At 37.7% G+C, this 26,349-nt stretch overlaps 2 protein-coding genes across 9 annotated transcripts in view; one reads left to right on the plus strand and one right to left on the minus strand.

The window, feature by feature from the left end:
• Nucleotides 1-26,349, plus strand: part of DNM1L (dynamin 1 like) — a 65,690-nt gene that overhangs the window by 12,605 nt on the left and 26,736 nt on the right. For 4 of the 8 annotated variants that reach the window (XM_003926643.4, XM_010337374.2, XM_010337375.3 and 1 more), the window contains exons 2-8: nt 8,604-8,751; nt 13,825-13,863; nt 15,351-15,397; nt 16,123-16,194; nt 18,826-18,912; nt 21,309-21,471; nt 24,915-25,035. In XM_003926643.4, the coding sequence (XP_003926692.1) occupies nt 8,604-8,751; nt 13,825-13,863; nt 15,351-15,397; nt 16,123-16,194; nt 18,826-18,912; nt 21,309-21,471; nt 24,915-25,035 (677 nt within the window). The remainder of the gene's footprint in view (nt 1-8,603; nt 8,752-13,824; nt 13,864-15,350; nt 15,398-16,122; nt 16,195-18,825; nt 18,913-21,308; nt 21,472-24,914; nt 25,036-26,349) is intronic. The other 4 variants (XM_003926639.3, XM_003926640.3, XM_003926642.3 and 1 more) reach the window with 1 other exon arrangement.
• The window catches only part of YARS2 (tyrosyl-tRNA synthetase 2), a 53,953-nt gene continuing 49,070 nt past the window's right edge, over nt 21,467-26,349 (minus strand). The window contains exon 6 of the transcript XR_012518523.1: nt 21,467-21,912. The gene's annotated coding sequence lies outside the window, so the exon portion shown is untranslated. The remainder of the gene's footprint in view (nt 21,913-26,349) is intronic.

Consider the following 26,349-nt stretch of genomic DNA (forward strand, 5'->3'; position numbering starts at 1 on the left):
GCAGATCAAAAACATATGTTATGGAATTTATTAGAGATAAAAGATTAAAGGTGAGAGCTAAAAGAGCCAAAAGCCTGATCATAGGTGATTGGTTAAGAGCACGTGGAGCAGATGGTGAAAACAACAATCAAACAGGTAACAAACAAAAGTTCCCTAGAGCTGAAGTAAGACATCTTCAGATTTCAATTGCTGGACATAAATATTGAGAGAAGAGACATACCCTGGTTAAATTTCTGAAATTAAAAGAATACTACAAGCTTCTAAATAGAAATAGGAGGGGCGGGGGTGGGGGGGCTGGGGGGGGAAGCTTTCTTAAAAGGGAAAGAGAATCAGACTGGCATTAGACTTCCAATCTGCAACAGTAAATGTTATTGCATGCAGTTATATTTAAAATTTATAGTTCTTAGGGAAATTGTGATTATAAAATTCTGTATTCATTCCTACTGTGACCATTTTCTCTGTTTTTCCTTTTGGGTGGTGATATATATTTTATTTTTAAAAAATTTTGGTCATTCCATTCTATAGAATAAGATTTACATTTAAGCAAAATTAAAATGTAAGTGGAGAGATCAAATTAAGCACAGGCTCCAAGAAGTCCTGCTGGAAACTCAGGAATAGAGACAACGTGTTAAAACTTTTGGTTTGAATGTTTTGAATTTATTTTTTTTTAAATTTTATATTTTTTGGTGCATTAGCTCATTTTTCTAGAGTCTCCAAGAGTTAGTCACCATGAGTACATGTTAGGTAGATGACACTTAACAGCAACCTAACCTGGGGTAGGAGCTTTATTTTCCAAGAAGTGACTTAGTTCAATTCTGAAATGACCAAAGCAGTTCATATAATTGTTTTCACATTTGAACTCCACTGGAGTCAGGGATGAAATCTCATCTTCTGTTACAAGAATGAAGTCTTCAGATAATGTCCAGGTGCTTCAGAACTAACTAGTCATCATAAGAACATAGAGTCCACAATTTCTCTAGTGTATAGTTTTTTTGTGATTTCTAGAAGCATCAAATGAATCACAGTGCTACCAAAGTCCACACAGAACCAGTCACAGTGTCCTTCCCATCCATCTTAACATGAGGCTCATTTTTTTTTTTTTTTTTTTTTGAGACGGAGTTTCGCTCTTGTTACCCAGGCTGGAGTGCAATGGCGCAATCTCGGCTCACCGCAATCTCCGCCTCCTGGGTTCAGGCAATTCTCCTGAACATGAGGCTCATTTTAACGTTTCAGGTATTTGTATATTTTCACAATGTAATAGGGACATATGTCAGGTGGAAGTTCCACTCACTATTAATCACAAAGTAGCTGTAATCTGTATGTATTTTTTTTACACAGTCATTATGTGAAATTTATTTATATATACACATATAATCCTAGTTTTTTCACTTATGCTGCTATATAATGGTCCATTATAGGAATATATCCTGTTGAACATTTGCATGTTCCTCAGTGTTTGTTATAGGAGTTTTAGTAAACAGCGGTACTGTGGATATTCATAGAAATGTTTCATGTTTGAGAATTTCTCTAACGTGTCCAAAAATAACTGCCACACCGCAGGGTATATTTATTTTTTTTTATTGGATATTGCTGTTGCTCTGCAGGATGGTTGTAATTTACATTCCCAGCAACAGAGTGAAGTTTATTTATTTGTATCTGTACTTTGTATAGTCACATATTAAATTTGTGGTACTTCATTGTGGTTTCTATTGCATCCCCTGATTACAAGTGAGTTTGAGCATCTTATCATGTTTCTTGGCCTTTTGTGGTTTTATGTTGTGAGTTTTTGTTCATATCTCTGCACATTATTTTCTGTTAGGTTTTTTAAAAAAACTGATTTGTGGGAGTTATTTATACATTTTGATTACCAATGATTTGTCAGTTATGTAGATCACAAATGTTTTCCGTCAATTTTTTTCTATGAGGAAAAGAAGTTTTAATTTTATTATGGTTGAATTACCTTTTTTTCCTATTGCTCTGTACATTTTGTATATTGTTTAAGAAAATCATTCGCTTTTTTTTAACAGCTTTATTGAGACATACTTTATATACCATAATGTTCGCCCATTTAAAATATGTAATTCAATGGTTTTTTTTGTTTTGTTTTGTTTTTTAGCATATTTATAGAGTCACACAACCATCACCTTAAACTCTTCTTTTTTCTTTTCTTTTTGAGACAGTGTCTCACTCTCTTGCCCAGGCTGGAGTGCAGTGGCATGACGATGGCTCACTGAAGCCTCAAACCTCTGGGCTAAAGTGATTCATCTGTCTAAGCCTCCCGAGCAGTGGGGACTACAGGTATGTGCAACCTCGCTTGGCTAATTTTTTAATTTTCTTGTAAAGATGAGGTTTCACCATGTTGCCCAGGATGGTCTTGAACTCCCTGGTCTCAAGTGATCTGCCTATCTCAGCCTCCCAGAATACTGGGGTTACAAGCATGTGCCACCCCACCTGGCCTTTCCCTCATCTTAAACTAATTTTAGAATGTATCATTCCAGAAAGAAACTCGTATTGATTGTCACTCCCCATTCTCCTTCACTCTATCCCTAAACAGCCATACTTTCTAGCTATAGATTGCCTATTATGGACATTTCTTTTTTTTTTTGAGAGGGAGTCTCACCCTGTCGCCCAGACTGGAGTGCAGTGGTGTGATCTCGGCTCACTGCAGCCTCCGCCTCTTGGATTCAAGCAATTCTCCTGCTTCGGCCTTCTGAGTAGCTGGGACTACAGACATGTGCTACTGTGCTCAGCTAATTTTTGTGTTTTTAGTTGAGATGGGGTTTTACCGTGTTAGCCAGTCTGGTCTGGAACTCCTGACCTTGTGATCCACCCACCTTGGCCTCCCAAAGTGCTGGGATTACAGGTGTGCGCCACTGCAACCAGCCATATTTTGGACATTTCATATAAACAGGATCAAATAATATGTGGTGTTTTGTGACTGACTTCTTTCTCTTAGCAGAATAATGTTTTTAGGTTCATTCATGTTATAGCATGCATCAGTACCTTATTCCTTTTTAAGACTGAAGTATAAAATAACTTTTATAAGACTAGACATTAGTCTTGGTATTTCTAGTGGATTAAATATCCATATTAGGGATCCTGGGAAGATGACAGCAGTGGTAATTTCCTAAATATCTATATGACTTTCCCCTAAAAACAGAACAAATAGGATAGGAAAACCAAAAACACATAGAAAACATGTACGAGAAAATTAGTCGACTGTATTTCTCAACAAACACTCAAATACCAGTAGATTGGGAACAAACCATTGTTATCCATACTGGAAGAAGCAGAAGGAAGCAGTGGAATATCTGATGAAGTGGAGAATTGTAAATAATCCAAAGGCAATCACTAGAAAGCTTAAAGGGTCAATTTCAGAATACCAGCTGAAATGGGAAATTGGGAAGGGTGTTGCACACATCAATAATGGTGAGTGAAAGCGATCAGTTGTAAACGCTGAAGGAACTAGTGCTTCTTCATGGAATTTTAAAACTTAACCCAAGCTCCCTTCCAGGCCCAGTCCTCTCAACAAGAAGGAACTGAGGATACCACTGAGTATCCTCTCTGAAGAAATACAGACCAAGGAAAGAGAAGACCAAGTAAAAGCAGGGGAGGTGAACAAAGTCAAGATATCTCAGAAAGCAAGAAACTATATTTTTGAATACTATATGAAAACATCAAGAGGAGGATTGAGAGTGTAAAGGTAGAATAGCTATTCAGAGCCAAGCCTCTTTCAAAAGTCAACAGTATGAAATAATTGTTGTCAAATCTCAAGCAAATTTTTGAAGTAAAACAAAAGGAGGCCGAGGCGGGTGGATCACGAGGTCATTATGTTGAAATCTTGTCTCTACTAAAAATACAAGAAGTTGGCTGGGCATGATGGCATATGCCTATAGTCCCAGCTGCTTGGGAGGCTAAGGCGAGAGAATTGCTTGAACTCGGAAGGCGGAGGTTGCAGTGAGCTAACATTGCACCACTGCACTCCAGCCTGGGTGACAGAGCAAGACTCATCTCAAAAAAAAAAAAAAAAAAAAATTATTGAACTTTAAAGGAAAAGGAAAAATCCTTGAGACATATAGGCAGAAGTCACAAAGTCTCTTACCTTTGTAAGTAAAGGAAAATCAGGGCCAGGTATGGTAGCTCATGCATGTAATCCCAGCACTTTGAGAGGCCAAGGTGAGCTGATCACTTGAGGTCAGGAGTTTGAGACCAGCCTGGCTAACATGGTGAAACGCCATCTCTGCTAAAAATACAAAGATTAGCCGAGTGTGGTGGCATGCACCTATAATCCTAACTACTGGGGAGGCTGAGGCAAGGCAGGAGAATCACTTCAACCAGTGAGGTGGAGGCTGCAGTGAGCCACAATTGTGCCACTGTACTCCAGCCTGGGTGATAGAGTGAGACTCTAAAAAAAATTAAAAAGTCACAGACAATACGCTAGAACCTGAAGAATACTGTCCCCATTAACCCTTCCCGAGGAATCTGCTAGAGATGGGTGTCAGAATCAGAATGACTAGAAACACATTAAAGACTAGTGGTTTGTATTACACATAACTAAGACCAAATGAGGGTTTGAAAGACAATGTGGTCTGTAAAGGGGTGGGAAGGAGAATGGAGGGATTATATGCAAAACATTTAAAAAACTACTTTCAGTAAAAATGTTGGTGATAATATTGGTGTTATTATTTTGACAATCTGTGTGTAATATGAAATAAATTGTGTTATTCTAGTTCTGTCACAAACTATGTCACTGAGAACCACAGTTCTTGGTGTGGAAGAAAGTAGATAAAGATGACTGATTCGGAGAATGTATGTTTGTGTTAGGGGTGGGTGAGGGTTACAAGTGTTGGTAGCTGAAATAGAGAAATAAGCTAATGATTCAACTCAAGGAGTTTTTAAAAGAACAGTTAAAGCCTCCTTTCACCAGGAAAAAAAATCCGAGGAAGAAGAAATTAGCAATATTAAAAAAAAAAATCAATTACAAAGCACAATAAGCAAAATATTTGGCAAGTAAAATCAATTTAATAGTCATTTGGAAAGTCTCATAAAAATAAGATAATATACTGGCCAGATGTGGTGGCTCACCCTTGTAATCCCAGCACTTTGGGAGGCCAAGGCAGACAGATCACGAGGTTGAGAGATCAAGACCATCCTGGCCAAAATGGTGAAACCATGTCTTTACTAAAAATATGAAAAATAGCTGGGCGTGGTGGCGCGTGCCTGTAGTCCCAGCTATCCAGGAGCCTGAGGCAAGAGAATCGCTTGATCCCAGGAGGCAGAGGTTGCAAGTGAGCCAAGATCTTGCCACTGTACTCCAGGCTGGTGACAGAGCAAAACTCTGTCTCAAAAAAAAAAAAAAAAAAAAAAAAGGACATAAAATATTAGGAATAAGAAAAATGAACAAATTCTAACACTATTATTAGTAGTTACGCTTATAAATTAGATTTTTTTTATGAACACATTTTGTCAGACATAAAGAACAGGAAATGTCTATATGTTGTTAAAATTATTTCAGAGTACAGTATCAGAGTACAGGAATGAAATGATGGAAAGCACCCCATTTTATTTAATTAGAGGGATATCAAAACTGTGGTTTTGCAGACATGTATCTTTGAATTTAACTCTCCAGATCCATTCCACATTTGTGTTTTCCGTCGTAGGGGACCTTCCTGGACAACATGAATGAGCCCCTGTGTCCTCTGTTTTCTGATTGGATGTGGAAATGAGGAACTCTAGCAGGGGATTGGAGGAAAGAGGAGAAAAAAGTCCCAGTCTTGATTCCCGCATGTCATACATCCTGTATGTAGGAGCGTTAGGCAGGCTGGTGTGCCACTCTTAGTCTGGTCCTTTCTTTTCTTTTTTCTTTTTTTTGAGACGGAGTTTCACTCTTGTTACCCAGGCTGGAGTGCAATGGCGCGATCTCGGCTCACCGCAACCTCTGCCTCCTGGGTTCACGCAATTCTCCTGCCTCAGCCTCCTGAGTAGCTGGGGTTACAGGCACGAGCCACCATGCCCAGCTAATTTTTTTGTATTTTTAGTAGAGACGGGATTTCACCGTGTTGACCAGGATAGTCTCGATCTCTTGACCTCGTGATCCACCCGCCTCGGCCTCCCAAAGTGCTGGGATTACAGGCTTGAGCCACCGAGCCCTGCCGTCTGGTCCTTTCTTTTAGGCTTAGGGGTGATGAGAGCTTCTCTCTTGTTACTAGCCTGGGTTGCTGCAGTATCCCTTTCGATTCCTCTAAACCTCACCCACAGCTTTGTAAATAAACCCTCTTTAATCTAATTTGAGTGGGCCATCTGCTTCCTGTAGGCCCTGTCTAACAGAGGAAATTAGGATTTTTCTCTTTGTAGAAAATAAATTTTAAAAGTACAAGTTTTGACTAATAAAAAAAGAGTACAGAATATATTGCATAGAAAAATAAGTGTATTGCAAACTGAAGAAAAATGGCAAATTTAGAAATGTTTTTAAATGTATAATAGAGGTTTATGTATTATTTATTTACTCCATTAGCTATTAGTATTGATATTTTTGATTAGTTATGCAGCTTTTTGGCAAAAAAGAGGTATTTTTGATTATTTAGTAATTGGTCATTGGTATTGTATGTATGTTAAATTTCCTGAATGTAAGTGGTATGGTGGCTGGCTCCTGGAATCCCAGCTACTCTGAGGCTGAGGTGGCCTGAGGGTCTCTTGTGACCAGAAGTTAGTGGCTGCAGTGAGCTGTGATCATGCCACTGCACTCCAGCTTGGATGACAGAATGAGATCCCATCTCTTAAAAAAAAAAAGAAAAAAAAAAATTCCTGAATGTGATCATTGTATCGTGGTTCTATAGAAGAATGTCCTTGTTCTTAGGAGATGCATGCCCCAATGTTTAAAGTGGTGTATCATGGTTTCTGTAAATCACTCTCAAATGGGACAGCAAAAGAAAAAATGTCTTTGTATGTACATGTAAGGAGAGAGAGACATAAAGTTAAAAAGTGGTGAATTACGATGTTAAGATAGATGAATATTCACTGTTACCATTCTTGAACTTTTTTTATAGCATTGAAAATTTCAAAATAAAAAGTTGGAAAATATTTAAAATGATGAAAAATGAAATACTTATGGATAAAGAACTTTATTGTAAACTAATATGAAATATATAAAATGCTAGAATTTGAACAAGAAAATCACTAAAGGAGAAATGCAGAAGACCCTTAAACAGAAGGATACTTGACCTCAATAATAAAGGAATGCAAATTTAAAGGAGCTGTCAGTGTCCATCTATCAAAGTAGCAAAGATTCAAAAAGCAGTGTTGTTTAATACTGATGGTGCTGCAGCAAATTGAATGAACTGGTAACCGTTGGAAATACAGCTTGGTGCCATCTTCTCTGCAGTCTGGCATATCTATGAATGCTTAAAATCTGCATGCTACTTAATCATGGCAATTTAACTTAAAGGAACTAAATCGAATGATGTAATAGGATAAGTGAGTAGGATTATACATATAAGCATGTTCACTGCAGCATTGTTAATAGCAAAAAAACATCTAAATGCTCATCAATTCAGATTTGGTTTTACACACAGTAGAATACTGTTTTAATTTTTTTTTTTTTTTTTGAGACAGAGCTTGCTCTGTCGCCCACGCTGGAGTGTATTGACATGATCTCAGCTCACTACAACCTCTGCCTCCTGGGTTCCAGTGATTCTTCTGTCTAAGCCTCCTGAGTAGCTAGGATTATAGGTGCATGCCATCATGCCTGGCTAATTATTGTATTTTTAATAGAGACAGGTTTTGCCATGTTGGCCAGGCTGGTCTCAAACTCCTGACCTCAGGTGACTCACCCACCTTGGCCTCCCAGAGTTCTGGGATTACAGGTGTGAGCCACCACGCCTGGCCCCTCTTTTAACTATTAAACACAGAAGTAGTTAATGTATTGATATGGAAAAATATCCCTGATTATTACATTAAAAATAAAAGTAGGTTAGGCCAGGAGCATTTCATGCCTATAATCCCAGTACTTTGGGAGACTGAAGTGGGAGGATTGCTTGAGTCCAGGAGTTTGAGACAAGCCTGGGCAACATGGCAAATCCCCATCTCTGCTCAAAAATTAGTCAGGCATAGTAGCGCATGCCTGTAGTTCCAGCTACTGGGGAGGCTGAGGTAGGATGATCACCAGCCTGGGGAAGTTGAAGCTGCGATAAACTGTGATCACAACACTGCACTCCAGCCTGGGTAATAGAGTGACACCTTGTAATAATAATAATTAATTAAAATAGAAGGTTAGAGAAAAAGATATGCATTACCGCCCCATTTACACATAACTGCATATTATATGCATGATTTTATATATACCAATATTATATGGGTGTTGAAGCCTGGTTGGTGGAGTATCAAAGTGGGAAAATTATGGGAGAACAGGGTTTTTATTTTCTGGTTTTGGATTCAAAACAAATAGATTATGCAATAGGAAATAAAAGTATCTTTCATTTAAAAAGTCTCTGCACCAATTTTTCCTTTAAAATAATTCTGTATGTTGCTTTGTTAATATAGTTTATTGAATTAACAAAAAATATGTTAAGAAACTCATTTGGCTCTTACATATATTCTGTTTTCAGAGCAGTGGAAAGAGCTCAGTGCTAGAAAGCCTGGTGGGGAGGGACCTGCTTCCCAGAGGTACTGGAATTGTCACCCGGAGACCTCTCATTCTGCAACTCGTCCATGTTTCACAAGAAGACAAACGAAAAACAACAGGAGAAGAAAATGGTAAATTTCAGATTTGAGATAAGAATTATTTTATAGCTCTTCATTTTTCAATCTATTCTTAAAAAGATATGAATTGATTAGACAATTAGAAATTAGTGGCTGTGGCATAATCAGAAGTCCTATGAGGAGAAATAGTATGCATCTTTCTTTTTTTTTTTTTTTTTTTTTTTTTTTGAGACGGAGTTTCGCTCATGTTACCCAGGCTGGAGTGCAATGGCACGATCTCGGCTCACCGCAACCTCCGCCTCCTGGGTTCAGGCAATTCTCCTGCCTCAGCCTCCTGAGTAGCTGGGATTACAGGCACATGCCACCATGCCCAGCTAATTTTTTGTATTTTTAGTAGAGACGGGGTTTCACCATGTTGACCAGGATGGTCTCGATCTCTCGACCTTGTGATCCACCCGCCTCAGCCTCCCAAAGTGCTGGGATTACAGGCTTGAGCCACCGCGCCTGGCTGCATCTTTCTTAATGTAAAAAAAGAGTATAGTTTTTGTTTTACTTTGTTTTTGAGATGGAGCCTCACTCTTGTCCAGGCTGGAGTGCAGTGGTGGGATCTTGGCTCACTGCAACCTCTACTTCCTGTGCTCAAGCGATTCTCCTGCTTCAGCCTGCCAAGTAGCTGGGATTATAGGCATCCACCACCACGCCCAGCTGATTTTTGTATTTTTAGTAGAGACAGATGGGTTTTCACCTTGTTGGCAGGCTAGTCTGGAACTCAGGAGTTTGAATGATCTGCCCACCTTGGCCTTCCAAAGTGCTGGGATTACAGGCGTGAGCCACCACATCTGGCCATGTTTTGAAAGACCATGAGTAAAGTTGTTGGGAATAGTTCCTTTTGAGTAACTCAGCTTAGTAAACTGATGTTAATATTATATAATGGAGGATCCAGTGAGACAGTAAACAGAAATTAATTATTTTAAAGAAAAAATATTGCCTAGGCAGCATAGCAAAACCCTGTCTCTACAAAAATACATAAAAATTAGCTGGAGTTGGTGGCGTGTAGTCCCAGCTACTTAGGAGGCTGAGGTGGGAGAATGGGTTTACCCTGGGAGGTTGAGATTGCAATGAGCTGTGGTTGTGCCACTTCATTCCAGCCTGGGTAACAGAGTGAGATCCTGTCTCAAAAAAAAAAAAAAAAAAAAAAAAAGAAAAGAAAAGAAAGAGAAAAGAAAAATTTTAAGTGTTTTTTGGAGTGTTTTAAAGTTTTTTTTTTAAATTAAAATGACTGTTTTTTAGCTAAGCAATGTTATCTCACCATCCCTTTTCTGCTGTTATCATGTAGTCCTAATTCTGATTCTTTTGTGTATTAAAAGAAGAAAATACGCATTGTCCTTGATAACTGTTCTTTTTGATTAAATTGGAAATACGTTAGGGAATGCTGTCTGTGTCTGTCAGCACATTTCAAGTTGCTTATCAAATGTGTATCCTATGTTATACTTATATTAGTGAGGTTTGAAATGTTGGATGAGAGTAATGTATTTAATCTTCCTATTCAGTATTTGGCTCAGACTTTCTTATTTATAGAACTCTCATAGCTGAAATTATTAAATTACTTTTGCAGCGGAGTACCAATATCTGTTACTTATCTGCAGAGATCTGTTTTCAATGCAGTTTTATTCTACTTCTTATACTGATTTAAGATGGGATGATAGTATTGACAAAAAGTGAACTTATTTTAATTTCTGTGTCTGATTTTTTCATTTACTGTAGAAGCTGTTGGTGGTGGTGATTATTTTTTAATGGGGGAAAAAACCTCATAAGCATCTGCTATGACTCTAGAATGTTAGTCACTGAAGCAAGTTAGTGTAGTTGTAGATGTTGCAAGGATTATTTTTAGATAGACCACCAGTGGATATGTGGGAGCCTTTTAATTACACTGGGTAGCTTGGGTATGCTATTCGTCGCTTTGCATTTCACTAATACTTATTATTGAAGTTCTGAACCTTGAATTTATCATTTTGGATTAATCTGTGGTTCACCTTCAAATGTATAGAATAAAATTTCATCCCTACTAACTGATTTCATCAAATTTACCAAACACCTGAAACTAAGACCTTAAGAAATTATATGATATTAGGTCTCTCTCTCTCTCTCTTTTTTTTAAAAAAAAAAAACTTTTTGCCGGGCGCGGTGGCTCAAGCCTGTAATCCCAGCACTTTGGGAGGCCGAGACGGGTGGATCACGAGGTCAAGAGATTGAGACCATCCTGGTCAACATGGTGAAACCCCGTCTCTACTAAAAATACAAAAAATTAGCTGGGCGTGGTGGTGCGTGCCTGTAATCCCAGCTACTCAGGAGGCTGAGGCAGGAGAATTGCCTGAACCCAGGAGGCGGAGGTTGCGGTGAGCCGAGATCGCGCCATTGCACTCCAGCCTGGGTAACGAGAGCGAAACTCCATCTCAAAAAAAAAAAAAGAAAAAACTTTATTTTCTTCTTTCACCTTGAGAGGGCCCATGATATTCTGTCTCTCAGAAACTATTTGAAATATGGGCAGTGTTTCCTTAGATAAAATTTTGCTTGTTAGGAAAGAGTATAGATTTCAGCTATAGAAGTATCAGCTCCTTGGTGTCTCTTTGTTTTTATGTCCACTGTGTTTTGTTGATGTCTCCTCTTGGTGGTTGGTCAGTAAATCTGCCTACCTATTGTTTTTTTCCAAGCTTAGTGCTTATTTTGTATCTATACTTGCTTACAGTGACAACTCAGCTACCCCAAACACAATATAGATTATATAAGTTTGAGTACTAGATTTCACGTGTTTTATTTCAGGATAGACAGTTCCTTAGGTTTGCATCAAAGCTTCTTTATCCTTGGTATGAACAATTCTAGCATATAATAAATCATTCCAACCCAGAGAAAATTAGAAACCATGAAGCAGATAAACAGTATCATTAGCTGGAAGAGTGTAAAACTACCTGACAGCCTGATAATAAGAGAGGAGAAAGGGAGAAAAACATAAACGTTCAAAAAAAAAAAAAGAAGAAGAAATCAGTTAATAACATTTTGTGTAGGGATTTTAGCCAGTGAAGGCTTTGTTACATAACAAAAACCTGGTTACCAATAATAGGTTCAGAGTCGTGCATTCTGAGATGACATGGAGAAGTCTAATTCATTTTAGATGTAGCTCCATCAAAACTGGCTAAAATAAAATCATGTTTAATATGTGTAACTCAATTATCAGGAAATTCATTTAGCACAGGATTCTTCATGCTGCCAACTATGTGGGATAATTGAGGTGTCAATATGTAGATTTATGGTCATCTCAGCTTGTCTCCCCTATTCTGCTAATGTAAAATAATTTTCTGTTATTATTAAAATCAATACTAGACTATGTTTTAGAGTGGAGTGGTGGTTCAGTTTGAACTGAACTCCACAGTTATCTTTCATATATTTGTAAGAAATAAATCAAGCTTTTCTGTTTTCCTTTGAGACAAAATCCAAAAGTAGCATGCTGACTAAAGGCCAAAATTGTGCTATTATATATGATACTTTGAAGTGTCAGTGGAAATTTGAAAAATTATGAGAATTTATTTAGGGAGAGAAAGTTGTTGAACTAAAGCAAGAGATTTTTGTTCTCTTTTTTAAAAAAATGCTAACATAGGCTGGGCGCAGCGTCTCATGCCTGTAAATCCCAGCAATTTGGGAGGCTGAGGCAGGTGGATCACCTGAGGTCAGGAGTTCAAGATCAGCCTGGCCAACATGGTGAAACATTGTCTCTACTAAAAATACAAAAATTAGCTAGGCATGGTGGCAGGTGCCTGGAATCCCAGCTAATCGGGAGGCTGAGGCAGGAGATTTGTTTGAACCCAGGAGGTGGAGGTTGCAGTGAGCCGAGATTGTACCATTGCACTCCAGCCTGGGTAACAGAGCAAAATTCTGTCTCAAAAAAGAAAAAAAAAAAAAAAGAAGGTGCAAACATACATGCTTCATAGAAGAATGCTTTAAAATCTGGGTGTAATTTGAATTTTTACCCCCATTTCATTAAGTAACCTGTTTGTAAAAGCAATCATTTGCTTGCCAAAAGGCAGTAAAATTATACATTAGAATTAAAGGAGAAAGATAGGATTAAGTTTTCTGCTTGTGGTGCTGTGATACACATAGTAGTCTCCCTTTAGATTGAGTTCACGAAGGTGAAGAGTTAACTTTCTGCAGTGTTCTATTAAATCCAATATGTATTTCAAATAAAATACCCTTATAAATCTCATTTTTAGCTAATGGGGTAAATACTTGCATATACTTACCAACTTTTAAGGTCTTGAAAGATGTATTTAGTATATTTTGTAGATCTTAAAAAATCAGGCAGTGTATCTTTTCCCATAGTAGCTTATCAGATATCTCATGCAGTTTTCTTTTTTGAGGCAGAGTCGTCCTCTGTCGCCCAGGCTGGAGTGCAGTGGCACAGTGATCTTGGCTCACTGCAACTTCCTGGATTCAGGTGATTCTTCTGCCTCAGCCTCCCGAGTAGCTGGGATTATAGGCGTTTGCCACCATTCCCAGCTAATTTTTGTATTTTTAGTAGTGTCAGAGTTTCACCCTGTTGGCCAGGCTAGTATTGAACTCCTGACGTCAGGTGATCCGCCTGCCTTGGCCTCCCAAAGTGCTAGGATTACAGGTGTAAGCCATTATGCTTTGCACAAATTTTTGAATAGTGGATTAATTGTGCCTCATTTGAATCAGAATTAGAAGCAATTATTAATTTAAAAAATTAATTTTTATTTTTTATACTAGTCATGTGCAGTAGTGAGAAGCGGGGAAAGAATAGAACAAGGAGTTCCATCTGCAACTGACTGAACAATCAGTTGAGATAACTATCTACAGACACACCAGACAGAACTAATTGTAATGGAAAATTTGTTTCCTAAAAATGTTAAAAATAAGTTACAGCATGCAATATGCTTTGTTTCTGTGACTGAAAAAATATACATCCCTCTAATTCTAGTTGTGAATTTTGAATGATTGAATGCTATGTGCATTTTGAAATGTGATCAGGTTTCTGCACATTTGAATTTTTAATAAGGTTTAAAATTTTAGGGATAAGCACTTAACTTATTCTGTGCTGTTTCTCTTTAACTACAGACCCTGCTACATGGAAAAACTCAAGACACCTTTCTAAAGGTTTCCTTTATCCATTTGCTTTTGACCCTTTTTCTCTTATGCCTGCATGTGTGCTTATGTACTATTACAGGCTGTGTGCATTTTTTTTTCCTTCTATTTTTATTTGCCTATCCACATTGATTGCAGGTTTCAGTGGTTCTTGTTATTTTTTTGGCATTGCATCAAAATGCAAGCTTTTTTGGTGGTGAATGTAATTTATTTTATTTTTATTTTTGAAGATATGCTTGTGAAACCAGGCCTTTTTAATATAATAAGGTAAATTAGAAACACCTCTTTGGTATGTAGTACGTACTTGCATTTTGTGAGTTCTGTTCACCTAGATTACTCCAGTCCTCCAATGAGACTTCTTGGACGAAGGTACTAAGCTACAAGTAGGTGAGCATTTTATCTGCAAAAAGGATCCGGTTTTATTTACCTTTATTCCGCCAAAGGACTGATGCACTCTTGTATTTATCTGAGTATCTTATAATCATTTTTATTTAGACTTCACGTGGCTGATATGCATTATCCAATAAACTTATTAATTAAGATAGTTTAACCTTTGAATTTGACAAAAGCAAAATAGCTGTGTTTGGAGGAGATAAAGTTAGATTATCTTTCCACAATTAAACGGTTCTGGTTTCTCTAGGAAAAACAATATATCTTGCTCTCCAAGTTTTAGACTGCTTCACACAGTGCAACAGTGAATATATTTTCCTTCTTTCAGCGAGTACAAGAGGAACAGACCTATGACTGGAAACAAACGGAGAGTGGCAACTCTTTATAGGGCATATACCACGGTTCTTGTTTTTCCTTTTCTTCTATTTTATTTCTTTCCTGCCTCCAGTTCTAAGGGAAAACAATCTTGATCCTGGGGGAAAATCACCTTGAAAGTGTATATAAATTACACAGCAGTTAGCTCTATAATAATAAGAGCGCTCTTTAAAGGAACAGCAAGTTGTGACTCTACAGGTAACCAACAGGGAACCAAATTTTTGAAACGAATGGAAGAATTAGCTGTTTCATTGACATGTGGTAAAATTTTTCCTTGAGTCATACGTGTAAATCTGTTGTGTATGCTTTTTGCACTACTCAGTGGGATTCTTAGTTTTTCTTCTTAGCCACTATACTTTCATCAGAAAACGCTTTTATATGTAAGATGTTCAAAAATAATGAATATTCATTTTACTATAATATAATTACACAGAAAATATGAAGAGAAATCAACTGGTGGGAAAACCTGTCAGCAGCTCTGCCTGAAGTTAGTCATGTTTTTGAAATACATGATACAATTTTTAAAATATAATTTAGCAGAAAATGTAATTTTAGAAAAATATAATTTAGCAGACCTTAAAATACTTGTACTTAATGGCAAAATTAACTTGTACTTAATGGCAAAATTAAATACAAGTTAACAAGTGTTTTATTATGTTGCCTTTTTGAATTCCTAATTAAAGATAAAAAGTAGTTTCTACAGTTTCCAATAAATGAGTTCTTCTTTTTTCCAGGGGTGGAAGCAGAAGAATGGGGTAAATTTCTTCACACCAAAAATAAGGTAATCACACATGCGTATCATGAAGACATAGTGTTGAAAATAATATTTTGTATGAGTACTTGATAATTTAGTTTCTAATCATTGGCAGTATATGTTATATTGAAGTAACTATAACTATTCCTTATAAAAAAAAAATCTTAGTAACGTTTCTAACCACAGTTGTTTATTGGAAAACACTTGAAATTGAGCCTGATTTTCTCTGATTTGGTGATCTTAATTGTTGTGGAGTCAGGAAGCTTTGAAAAGTTCATAATGGCCAGGCATAGTGTCTCATGCCAGTAATCCCAATACTTACGGAGGCTAAGATGGGTGGATCACTTGAGCCCAGGAGTTCGAGACCAGCTTGGGCAACATAGGGAGACCATGTCTCTATAAAAACTAAAAAAAATTAACCCCGCGTGGTGGCATGCACCTGTAGTCCTAGCTACTTGGAAGGCCAAGGCAGGAGGATGGCTTGAGCATGCAAGGTTGAAGCTGCAGTGAGCCATGATTGTGCCATTGTACTCCAGCCTGGGTGACAGTCAGACCCTGTCTTAAAAAACAAAAAAACCCATAAAAACTATGAATCTGTAGCTCAGAAAATGATATGTATACATTAGAATTTGTTTATATATTCTCTGAAGCAAATACATAGACATCCTTTTGAAATACATGGACTCCCCCTCCAACTTAAGAACTTTTGATCTTACTTTGAATTTTATGCTCTTTATTTCAAAAAATTTTAGCTTTACACGGATTTTGATGAAATTCGACAAGAAATTGAAAATGAAACAGAAAGAATATCAGGAAATAATAAGGTAGGCATCTTTTTAGAGCTAGAAGGCATAAACATCAGTAAATATATAATTGAGGTATTCTGTACATAATGTATGAAGGGCATTGTAAATTCATACTCTTGATCTTAGCCAAAAGGCTAAGAAGTGATGGGCATTGTAAATTCATAATGGACTTTGAAACAAATGGAGTATTTTCACAAACACATAGAACTTTGTGTAAAATCCCTTTTCTTTACTTTCATATAAATCAAATATTTTATTTAGATGTTTATTCTTTTTCCTGTCATGTACATACCACTTTATAATTCTACTTAATATTCCTACAACAAGTTATCTTTTTCTGATGGATTGATTGTATTATAACTCAGGAAGCATTGTATAACTTTATATATATGGGGGGGGAGAGAGAGAGAGAGAGAGAGAAGTTCTTTTTCTTACCTGTGTAAGGCTAGATTTGCTTGTAAAGCAAAGAGAGAAAAATTGGGTATTTTTTAGTGAAAATGAAAAGTAATACTTTAGCAACTGATTATTTTCTTATTTTCTGAGAGCTTGTGAGAATGTAAAGTAAGTTAGGTATCTAAGATACTGTTAATCTTGACACTAGGCACTATCACTACCTTGCCTGAATCCTGCTGTCTTCTCTCTTCTTTCTTCCTATTGTTTTTCTCTTTACATTTTTTACATACATCTGTCTAAATTTTTTATTTCCCTTCCTTTTTGTTCTTAGCTCCATTCTTTCATTATCCAGAGGCACATTTAATCCCTCAAGTGGGCCCTAGCCTAGTACTAATATTCAACAAATATTGAACCCTTGTATCTGCCAGTTACTGGGCTGAAAGATTATTTCCTAACAAAAAGGCATTTTTAGAGCCATGTTAACTCTCTTTTATTGTTCAGGATATTTGCTGCTGTTGCAGTGACCAACTGAGCTTTGTTCTTAATTAAACTCTAGGCTGGTAACCTTTGAGTTACCGCTACGGCTGCCATACTTCCCTAAATCTCTAGTAACCATGTGTGTAGAAGGGGTTGGAAATGTGACCAGAAGCTAGATTAGCTTGTCGTTAATATATCAGGGATAATTTTGGCTTTTGGAATATGATTAATCATAACACCAGTCTGAATTCTCTCTCCTACAGAGAGAATTACTGAACTTAGCAATTGGTGGTAATTTTATACAGTACTGGAATTTACAGTGTGTGAGACTGTGGTGATTCAGAAATGTTTTTAGTTACACTAAACTGAATGTCATTAAAGATTGAGTCTATATACCTAAAAGATGTTTATGTTGAGGATATAATTTACTTACTAGCAGCTTTACATCCACAGTGTCTAAAAGATGAAAAGTCCCCCAACCCCAAATCTATGAAACATCTCTTCTTTCCTAAATCATGTATGTAATTAAGTAAATGATACTTGGATCTTATATGATTTTTATGTCAGAATATGTAAATTACTGCATATACCTAATATAAAGCCCTGAATGACGTAAAATGTCTATGAGATAGGAGTTGTAAAGGCATTGGGCAAAGCTTTGTATGGACGTGACAGAGGAATGCCATGGAAATAAAGATCCTGAGAAATATACAACCTAAGTAGGTATGCCAGATATTGACATTTATTGGCTTTGGAAAATTGGAGTATTTAAAATGGAAAAGTAGCACAGAGTAATCTAAAATAGCAAATATAATTGTATAGCGAACATGGAGTAAAGGATATTAAAAAAAAAACTTGCTGGGAAATGAGAAATTTCAGTGAGTTAATAAGGGAAGACTTAAGTGGATAAACAGATGATGAGAGAGTATATTAAAGGATAAAGAAGGGCATGTACAAAGATGAGGTATAAACATCTCGTAAGTGTCTTTTTACATGTAGCTGATTCATTCCTAAAACTTGTAGAGGGCCAGTGGTGAAGAGGAGGGAGCCTACACAATAATATTAGTCTACAGGAGAGAAAATACACGTATCTCTCACTATCCAAATTCTTACTGGAGATTAAAGATTTAGTTAAACACCTTGAGGAATCTCTTACTGTACACATTCTTGCCACTTGATATTCAAAGATATCTGAACTTGGCAACGTCATAAATTTGGATAGTAAGGAATACATTATTCAGTGCTAAATCTATTAAACACATTTAAGGAATGGTATATGCCAACCTGGGCAACATTGTAATACCCTGTCTCTACAAAAAATAAAAAAGAAATTACCTGGGCATGGTGGTGCATGCCTTGTATTGGAGCTACTCAAGAGGCTAAGGGAAGAGGATTGCTTGAGCCCAGGATTTTGAGGCTGCAGTGAGCTGTGATTGTACCACTGCACTCCAGTTTAGGTGACAGAGTGAGACTCTTGTCTCAAAAAAAAGGGGAAAGATATACGTTTATAATCAAGAGAAAAGAATGTGAAATAATACATTGTGTATAATAAATGATAAAGGGATAGAGGTAGGATTATAACCTGTTAATATGGCTGGCTAACTTCCCATGTGTTTCATCAGGTTTTGATTGTTAAAAAAAAAGTTTCAGGGATCATGATTCTATACATTTTTAAAAGCATTAATGTCTATGTACTTGAAATAAAGTTTACTTTATTACTTCATAGTTCATTGAAATTTTAGTGTGATTTTAACATAATATTTTAAAATATATTTCTAGGGAGTAAGCCCTGAACCAATTCATCTTAAGATTTTTTCACCCAACGTTGTCAATTTGACACTTGTGGATTTGCCAGGAATGACCAAGGTAAGGAGGGTATACTAGATTTGGTCAGGTTGTTTTCACTTCCTTGACATCCCATATGAGAATAATCAGTCGGCTGCTTTTTGCAATCACCTTGATCTGTTAGCAGCGTTTGATAATGTTGAGCCCTCCTTTCTCCTTGAAACACTTTCTTTACTTGGCTTCCAGGATACCACACTCTACAGGTTTATCTCCAGTCTCACTGGCCACTCCTTTTCAGTCTCTTTTGCTGTTTCTTCTCATCTCCCCAATGTCTAAACAGTAAGTGCCCCAGAGCCCAGTTTGCGGACTTCATGTTTTCTCTAGGTACACTTTTCCCTTGATGATTTCATCAGATTGTATGGCTTTAACTACATAAGGCTCAGTATATTGATGGCATTCAAATATCTCCAGACTCATATATCTAGCTGCTATTCAACGTATACACTTAAATGTCTAATAGATATTTCAAAGTCTAATACCAAATTCCTGACCTGTTCCTCAACTAGATTTGGTCCTTCTATAGTCTTCCCCCATTGCAATAAATGGCAATTCAGGCCAGGTGTGGTGGCTTATGCTATAATCCCAGCACTTTGGGAAATCAAGGTGGGAGGAATTCTTTGAGCCCAGGAGTTTGAGACCAACCTGGGCCACACAGGGAGACCATGTGTCGACAAAAAATAAAAAAATTAGTTGGGCATGGTGTTGCACGCCTGTAGTCCCAGCAGAGGCAGGATTGCTTGAGCCCAGGAATTTGAGGCTACAGTGAGCTATGATTTCGTCATGGCACTCCAGCCTGGCCAACAGAATGAGACTGTCTCTAAATAAATAAGTGGCAACTCCATTCTACCAGTTGCGTAGCCAGAGTTTGTAGTCATCCTTGACACTAATTTTTCCAACATCTCACTTCCTGCCAGCAATTCCTCTTGACTCTCCCTACCTTTACAGTATACCCAGAGCTCAATCATGTTTTATAAATTCATAGCTACTGTCCTTATCTAGCCACTATCATGCCACCTGGATTACTGCATAGTAATAAATAATAGGTCTTCCTCATGATCTCATCTTAGCAGACAGTGATACTATTAAAGTGAAAATTCAATTGTATCATTCCTTGGCTTAAAATTTCTCCAGTTCCTTGTCATTCCTGGCTTAAAACCCCTCCCCTTTCAAGAGTTAAAAGCCCAAGTTTTTACAGACATATGAAGTATCTACTTGATATGTCCCTGTTGTTCTAACTCCTCTTGCTTCAGCCTCCTACCCTTATTGTTCAATCTGTTTGGAATGTCCTTTCCCCAGATGTCTGTATGTACCTCTCCCTTATTGGCTTAATTTCTGCTCATTCTCTCAAATGTCAGTTATCTCATTGAAGTTTCCCTAATTACTCTATTTAAAAACATAATCTAATTTAAAACAATTTAAAATGATAATTCTGTTTGCTAGGTGCAGTGGCTAATACTTGTAGTTCCAGTACTTTGGGAGGCTGAGGCAGGAGGATCATTTGAGCCCAGGAGTTCAAAGCTGCAGTGAGCTGTGATTGCACCACTGCAGGTGATGGAGTGAGATCCTGTCTCGAAAAAAAAAAAGAAAAAAAAAAAGCTGGGCACGGGCGGCTCACGCCAGTAACCTCAGCACTTTGGGAGAGCAAGGCGGGTAGGTCACGAGGTCAGGAGTCGAGACCAGCCTGAGTAACACATGGTGAAACCCCATCTCTAGTAAAAATACAAAAATTAGCAGGGCATAGTGGCGCGCACCTGTAAGCCCAGTTATTTGGGAGGCTGAGGCAGGAGAATCGCTTCAACCCAGGAGGTGGAGGTTGCAGTGAGCTGAGATCATGCCACTGCACTCCAACCTGGGCAACAGAGCGAGACTCCATCTCAAAAAAAAAAAAAAAAAAAATCATAATCTTCTCTAATCATTCCCTAGCCTACTGTTCCGCCTTATTTTTCCACAGGCCAGATATCCGCCATCTGGATACTATATATATGCTTTTGTTTATTATCTGCCTGTTATCACTAAAACATAAGTTCTGTGAAGGCAGGAAGTTTGGTCTTTTTAATACTCACTGCTGTAACATAATCTGACGTGACCTGAAATCACATTCAGAAAAGTGCCTGAAATAGAGTAGGCTGCCAGTAAACACTTGGTAATTGAATGAATGAATGAATTTGTATCTAGGCAATTAACACTGACCAGTGCTTAACATGGGATTGTATTAAATCAACTTTTGATATTCACAAGAGTTGTACTTTGAGACTTGACACGTTACCAGATTCATAACTACCAATGTAGTATATTATTAATGTCTTTATTTTAACTATTTATAAATGGATAGACCTATATCCTGTGCATTAAATGTGCATAAAAAAGCTGAGTTGATTTTTAATTATTAGTTCCTTGCCCATCTCTGTTTGATTTAGGTGCCTGTAGGTGATCAACCTAAGGATATTGAGCTTCAGATCAGAGAGCTCATTCTTCGGTTCATCAGTAATCCAAATTCCATTATCCTCGCTGTCACTGCTGCTAATACAGATATGGCAACATCAGAGGCACTTAAAATTTCAAGAGAGGTAGATCCAGATGGTAAGGACAGATGTTAATATTTAATGAGATGCTTATTTTACAATGGTAAATCTACCCTTGAGAAAGGAAGTTTTCTCTTTAAAAACAGTATCTCTAGTTGTTAATACAAATTTTAAAAATAATGCTTTCCTATTTTTGTTTATAATTTTAAACAGAAATTCTGATGGAAAATAAGGTTATTAAGTTGCTATACAGACTAGGAGAAAATATTTCACCTCTTTATTTGTAATGGTTACCTAATAATTTTAAAATAATATAGTGGCTTTGCAAAAAGGATTTCTTGTTTTGCGACTTAGGTACTTGAATGGTTGACCTTTAAGAATAAATACCATAGCCAGGTGTAGTCACATGTGCCTGTGGTCCCAGCTGATAAGAAGGCTTAGATAGGAGCAATGCTTGAGGCCAGGAGTTCGAGGTCAGTCTGGGCAACATAGTGAGACTCTGTTAAAAAAAAAAAAAGGTAGATAATCATTGTAGACTATTATGGTACAATAGAGAATTATGGTATCTACATTCTGCAGAGGTAGAAAATGTTTAGACATGCTCAAGGCACAGGGGATTTTTAGAAATGAAGGTAAACTCCTTTCATGAAACATTTTAACCCCAAGGATTAGTTCATACAGTGGGTCACTGATGCTTGACGAATGACGTAGTGTGCGTATCTTAGTATATATAAAATGCTGGCATGTAAGAGAGTGGTTACTATGCCTCCTATAGAAACCATTTTTCCGCCTTACTATTAGAGGGTCTGAAGGTTGTGTTATGTTTTTCTTTCCCTGCTTTGAAGAATAATTTCAAATAAAAATTCGATAGGAAATAGTTCTAAGACTGCCAATAAAAATTCTCATAAGCAGGGTCACTTTAACAAAATGTTTTATTTCAAGTTTTTAAGAAACCTTTTTACCACATGAGTAATGTTCATTTCAGTTACATTAAAAGATAAACTATATCAAAGGGTTTATTTACATTTTATTTTTATTATTTAAAGTAGACTGTGACTCATGCCCGTAATACCAGCACTTTGGGAGGCCAAGGTGGTGGATCACTCAGGAATTTGAGACCAGCCTGGGCAGCAAAATGAGATCCCCATCTCTACAAAAAATACAAAAAAAATTAGCTGGGCATGGTGGCATAGCCTGTGGTTCTAGCTACTTAGGAGGCTGAGGTGGGAGGATGGCTTGAGCCTAGGAGGCGGAGATTGCAGTGAGCTGAGATCGTGCCATTGCACTCTTGCCTGGGCAACAGAGCCAGACCATCATAAACAGACAAAACCTGTTAAGCCTTTTATATGTATTTACTATATTTTAAACTGACTCTCGAGCCATAAATATGGTCATATTTTTTTTTGGAGGTAGTCTCATTGTGTTGCCCAGGCCTGGCGTGCAGTGGCACAATCATGGCTCACTGCAACTTCGAACTCCTGGGCTCAAATGATCTTCCCACCTTAGTCCCCCAAAGTTTTGGGATTACAGGAGTGCGTCACTGCACCTGGCTTGATTACTAATCTTAATCTAGTAATACATTGTAAGGAAATAATCTAAGCCAGTATTATTTATAGTATCAAAAATTAGAAACAATTTAATATGGCCAGCAGTTGGGAGGATTAATTACAATAATATGAAATAATTAAAAAGGATGATTTTGTAGATTTGGAGCAATACAGAAAAATGCTTATAGGCCAGGTGTGGTGGTTCATGCTTGTAATTCTAGCACTTTCGGAAGCTGAGGTGGGTGGATTGTTTGAGGCCAGGAGTTCCAGAGCAGCCTGGCCAACATGGTGAAACTCCATCTCTACTAAAAATACAAAAATTAGCCAGGTGTGGTGGTGCACACCTGTAATCTCAGCTACTGGGGAGGCTGAGACACGAGAATCGCTTGAACTCAGGAGACGAAGGTTGCAGTGAGCCGAGATTGTGTCACTTCACTCTAGCCAGGGTGACAGAGTGAGACTCTGTCTCAAAAAAAAAAAAAAAAAAAGAAAAAGAAAAATGCTTATCAGTGAAAAATGCCATAGATAAAATTGTACACTATGCAGAACAGTTGGAACTCTCATATATTGCTGGTGGGAGTGGTATAGTCACTTTGGGAAACAGTCTGGCAGTTCCTTATAAAGTTAAATCAGCAGTCTCACTCCTAGGTGTACGTTAAATGAGAACCAGTGTTCATATAAAAAACTATATGCAAATGTCTACAGCTTTATTCATAATTTCTAAAAACTAGAAACAACTCACATATTTCTCAGAAGGGGAGTGAAACTAAGGTACAGTACATCCATATAACGGGACACTACTCTGCAAGAAAAAGAAATGGACTATTAATATACAAGAACATGGATGAATCTCAGATGCATTATGCTCAATGAAAGAAGCCAGACTCAAGAGGTTATGTACTGTCTGATTTTGTTTATATACCATTCTAGAAAAGTCAAAACTAGGAATGGAAAATAGGTTTGATTGGTTAGCATAAGCAAATTTGGTGGGAGAGCAGCAGTGTCTTGAGTTGGTTGTGACACATCTCTTGGCATTTGTCAAAACTCTTAGAATTGTACACCAAAAAAGAGTAAATGTTTTTAATTTTTGTTTTTTGAGACAGGGTCTCATTCCATTGCCCAGGCTGGAGTGCAATGGCGCAATCACGGCTGACTGCAGCCTTGACCTCTTAGGCTCTGGTGATTCTCCCACCTCAGCTTCACCTGTAGCTAGGACTACCACACCCTGCTAAGTTTTGTATTTTTTGTAGAGACAGGGTTTAACCACTTTGCTCAGGCTGGTCTCGAACTCCTGGGCTCAAGCACTCTGCCCGCCTTGGCCTTCCAAAATGTTGGGATTACAGGCATAAGCCTCATCACCTGGATGTAAATTTTAAACGGAATTTTTAAATGCTTATAATATAGCCAAAAGAGCCAACAAAAAATTACATGTGAAAGAAATATGTTTATGTATATGCATATATGTATTTTTTGAGATGGAGTCTCTGTCTCCCAGGCTGGAGTACAGTGGCACAATCTTGGCTCACTGCAACCTCTGCCTCCTGGGTTCAGGCGATTCTCCTGCCTCAGCCTCCCGAGTAGCTGGGATTACAGGTGCCTGCCACTATGCCTGGCTAATTTTTGTATTTTTAGTAGAGACGGAGTTTCACCATGTTAGTCAGGCTGGTCTCAAACTCCTGACCTCAGGTGATCCACCTGCCTTGGCCTCCCAAAGTGCTGAGATTACAGGCATGAGCTACTGTGCCTGGCGGAGATATTTTTAAAATGGTACACAATGTTTAAAATTATTTTTTAAAAAGCACTGGTAAGAAAGGCATTATCAAAATGATGACAGAGGTAATATTAAGTGGGATTATAGATGAGGGTTTTCCTTTATTAATACTTAATAGGTTTATTTAATGGATCATTTTCTTTCTTTCTTTTCTTTGCCCTTTTCTCTTTTTGCATTTACCAGGTCGCAGAACCCTAGCTGTAATCACTAAACTTGATCTCATGGATGCGGGTACTGATGCCATGGATGTGTTGATGGGAAGGGTTATTCCAGTCAAACTTGGAATAATTGGAGTAGTTAACAGGTTAGCAGTTAAAAATGGGATAAGAATTAGTAGCATTCTCACTTCAGAGCAAGTCTGAATTTCTAAAATCTGTTTGAAATGTGATAGTGTCCTATATTTTTTCTCCCTATTACTATTACCTTGGTATTGCTAAAGAACCCATTGCCCTAAAGGGATAAAAGAGATTCATTCACTAAAGCCTCTCATAGAAATTTTTTTTTTTTTTTTGGAAACGGGGTTTCTCTCTGTTGCCTAGGCTGGAATGCAATGGTGTGATTGTGGCTTATTGTAGCCTTGACCTCTGGGCTCCAGTGATCCTCCCATTTCCGCCTTTCAGGTAGCTGGGACTACAGGTATGTACCACCACACCTGGCTAATTTTTAAATTTTTTTGTAGTGACAAAGTCTTGCTATGTTGCCCAGGTTTGTCTTGACTTCCTGGGCTCCAGCAGTCCTTCCCCGCTTGGTTTCCCAGGTGTTGGGATTATAGGGATGAGCCACTATCCCTGCCCAGTAGACATTTTTAATAGAAAATGTTTCTAAAGTAAGCAGTACCACAAAATGGAAGAAGTGTTGTAATAGCCAGGCTTTAAGAGTTCTTGCCTATCATGTTAAGCTGTGTATGAGGAGGCACTGGGTAAGGGAAAAATTACCTAATGTGCACCCATTCCAGAAAGAATTTAAGGTGGCAGGATTTTAATAGATTGGTTTAATCCCTAGCATTAGTGATTCTGTGTAATTGCCAGGATGTAACTTGGAGAAATTTTATTAAAGGTATCCTAAATATAAATAGCTGGTATTAAAAATTGTGAAAAGGAGACTATTATTGAGTGTCTAATTATGTTTTAGACACTCTACTGTGAGCAGTTTGCAAATGGTATCTCTTGGAATCCTCACAGCATCCCCTGAGGTAGGTGGGTAGGTGTTGATGTCTATTTTATAATCAGAAACCTCAGGTTATACGTTTAACCCAAAGTCACATGGGTAGTTAAAAGATTTCCGGATGAGTATCTCTTTTAGTCCAAAGCCTTCATATGATAGGAAACACGGAAATTATTATGAAATCTGAGTTCTAGTCCCAGTTCTTCCATAAACTAGATACAATGTAGGTTTAAATGACACCTAATGTCTTTGGGTCTTAAGCGTTTATAAAATGAATATGTTGGCTGGGCACGGTGGCTCACGCCTGTAATCTCAGCACTTTGGGAGGCCGAGGCGGGTGGATCACACCTGAGGTCAGGAGAGGTTCAAGACCAGCCTGGTCAACATGGTGAAACCCCGTCTCTACTAAAAATAAAAAATTAGCTGGGCATGGTGGCACGTGCCTGTAATCCCA

The sequence above is a fragment of the Saimiri boliviensis genome, chromosome 7, assembly GCF_048565385.1.
Source record: "Saimiri boliviensis isolate mSaiBol1 chromosome 7, mSaiBol1.pri, whole genome shotgun sequence".
Classification (NCBI taxonomy): Eukaryota; Metazoa; Chordata; class Mammalia; order Primates; family Cebidae; genus Saimiri; species Saimiri boliviensis.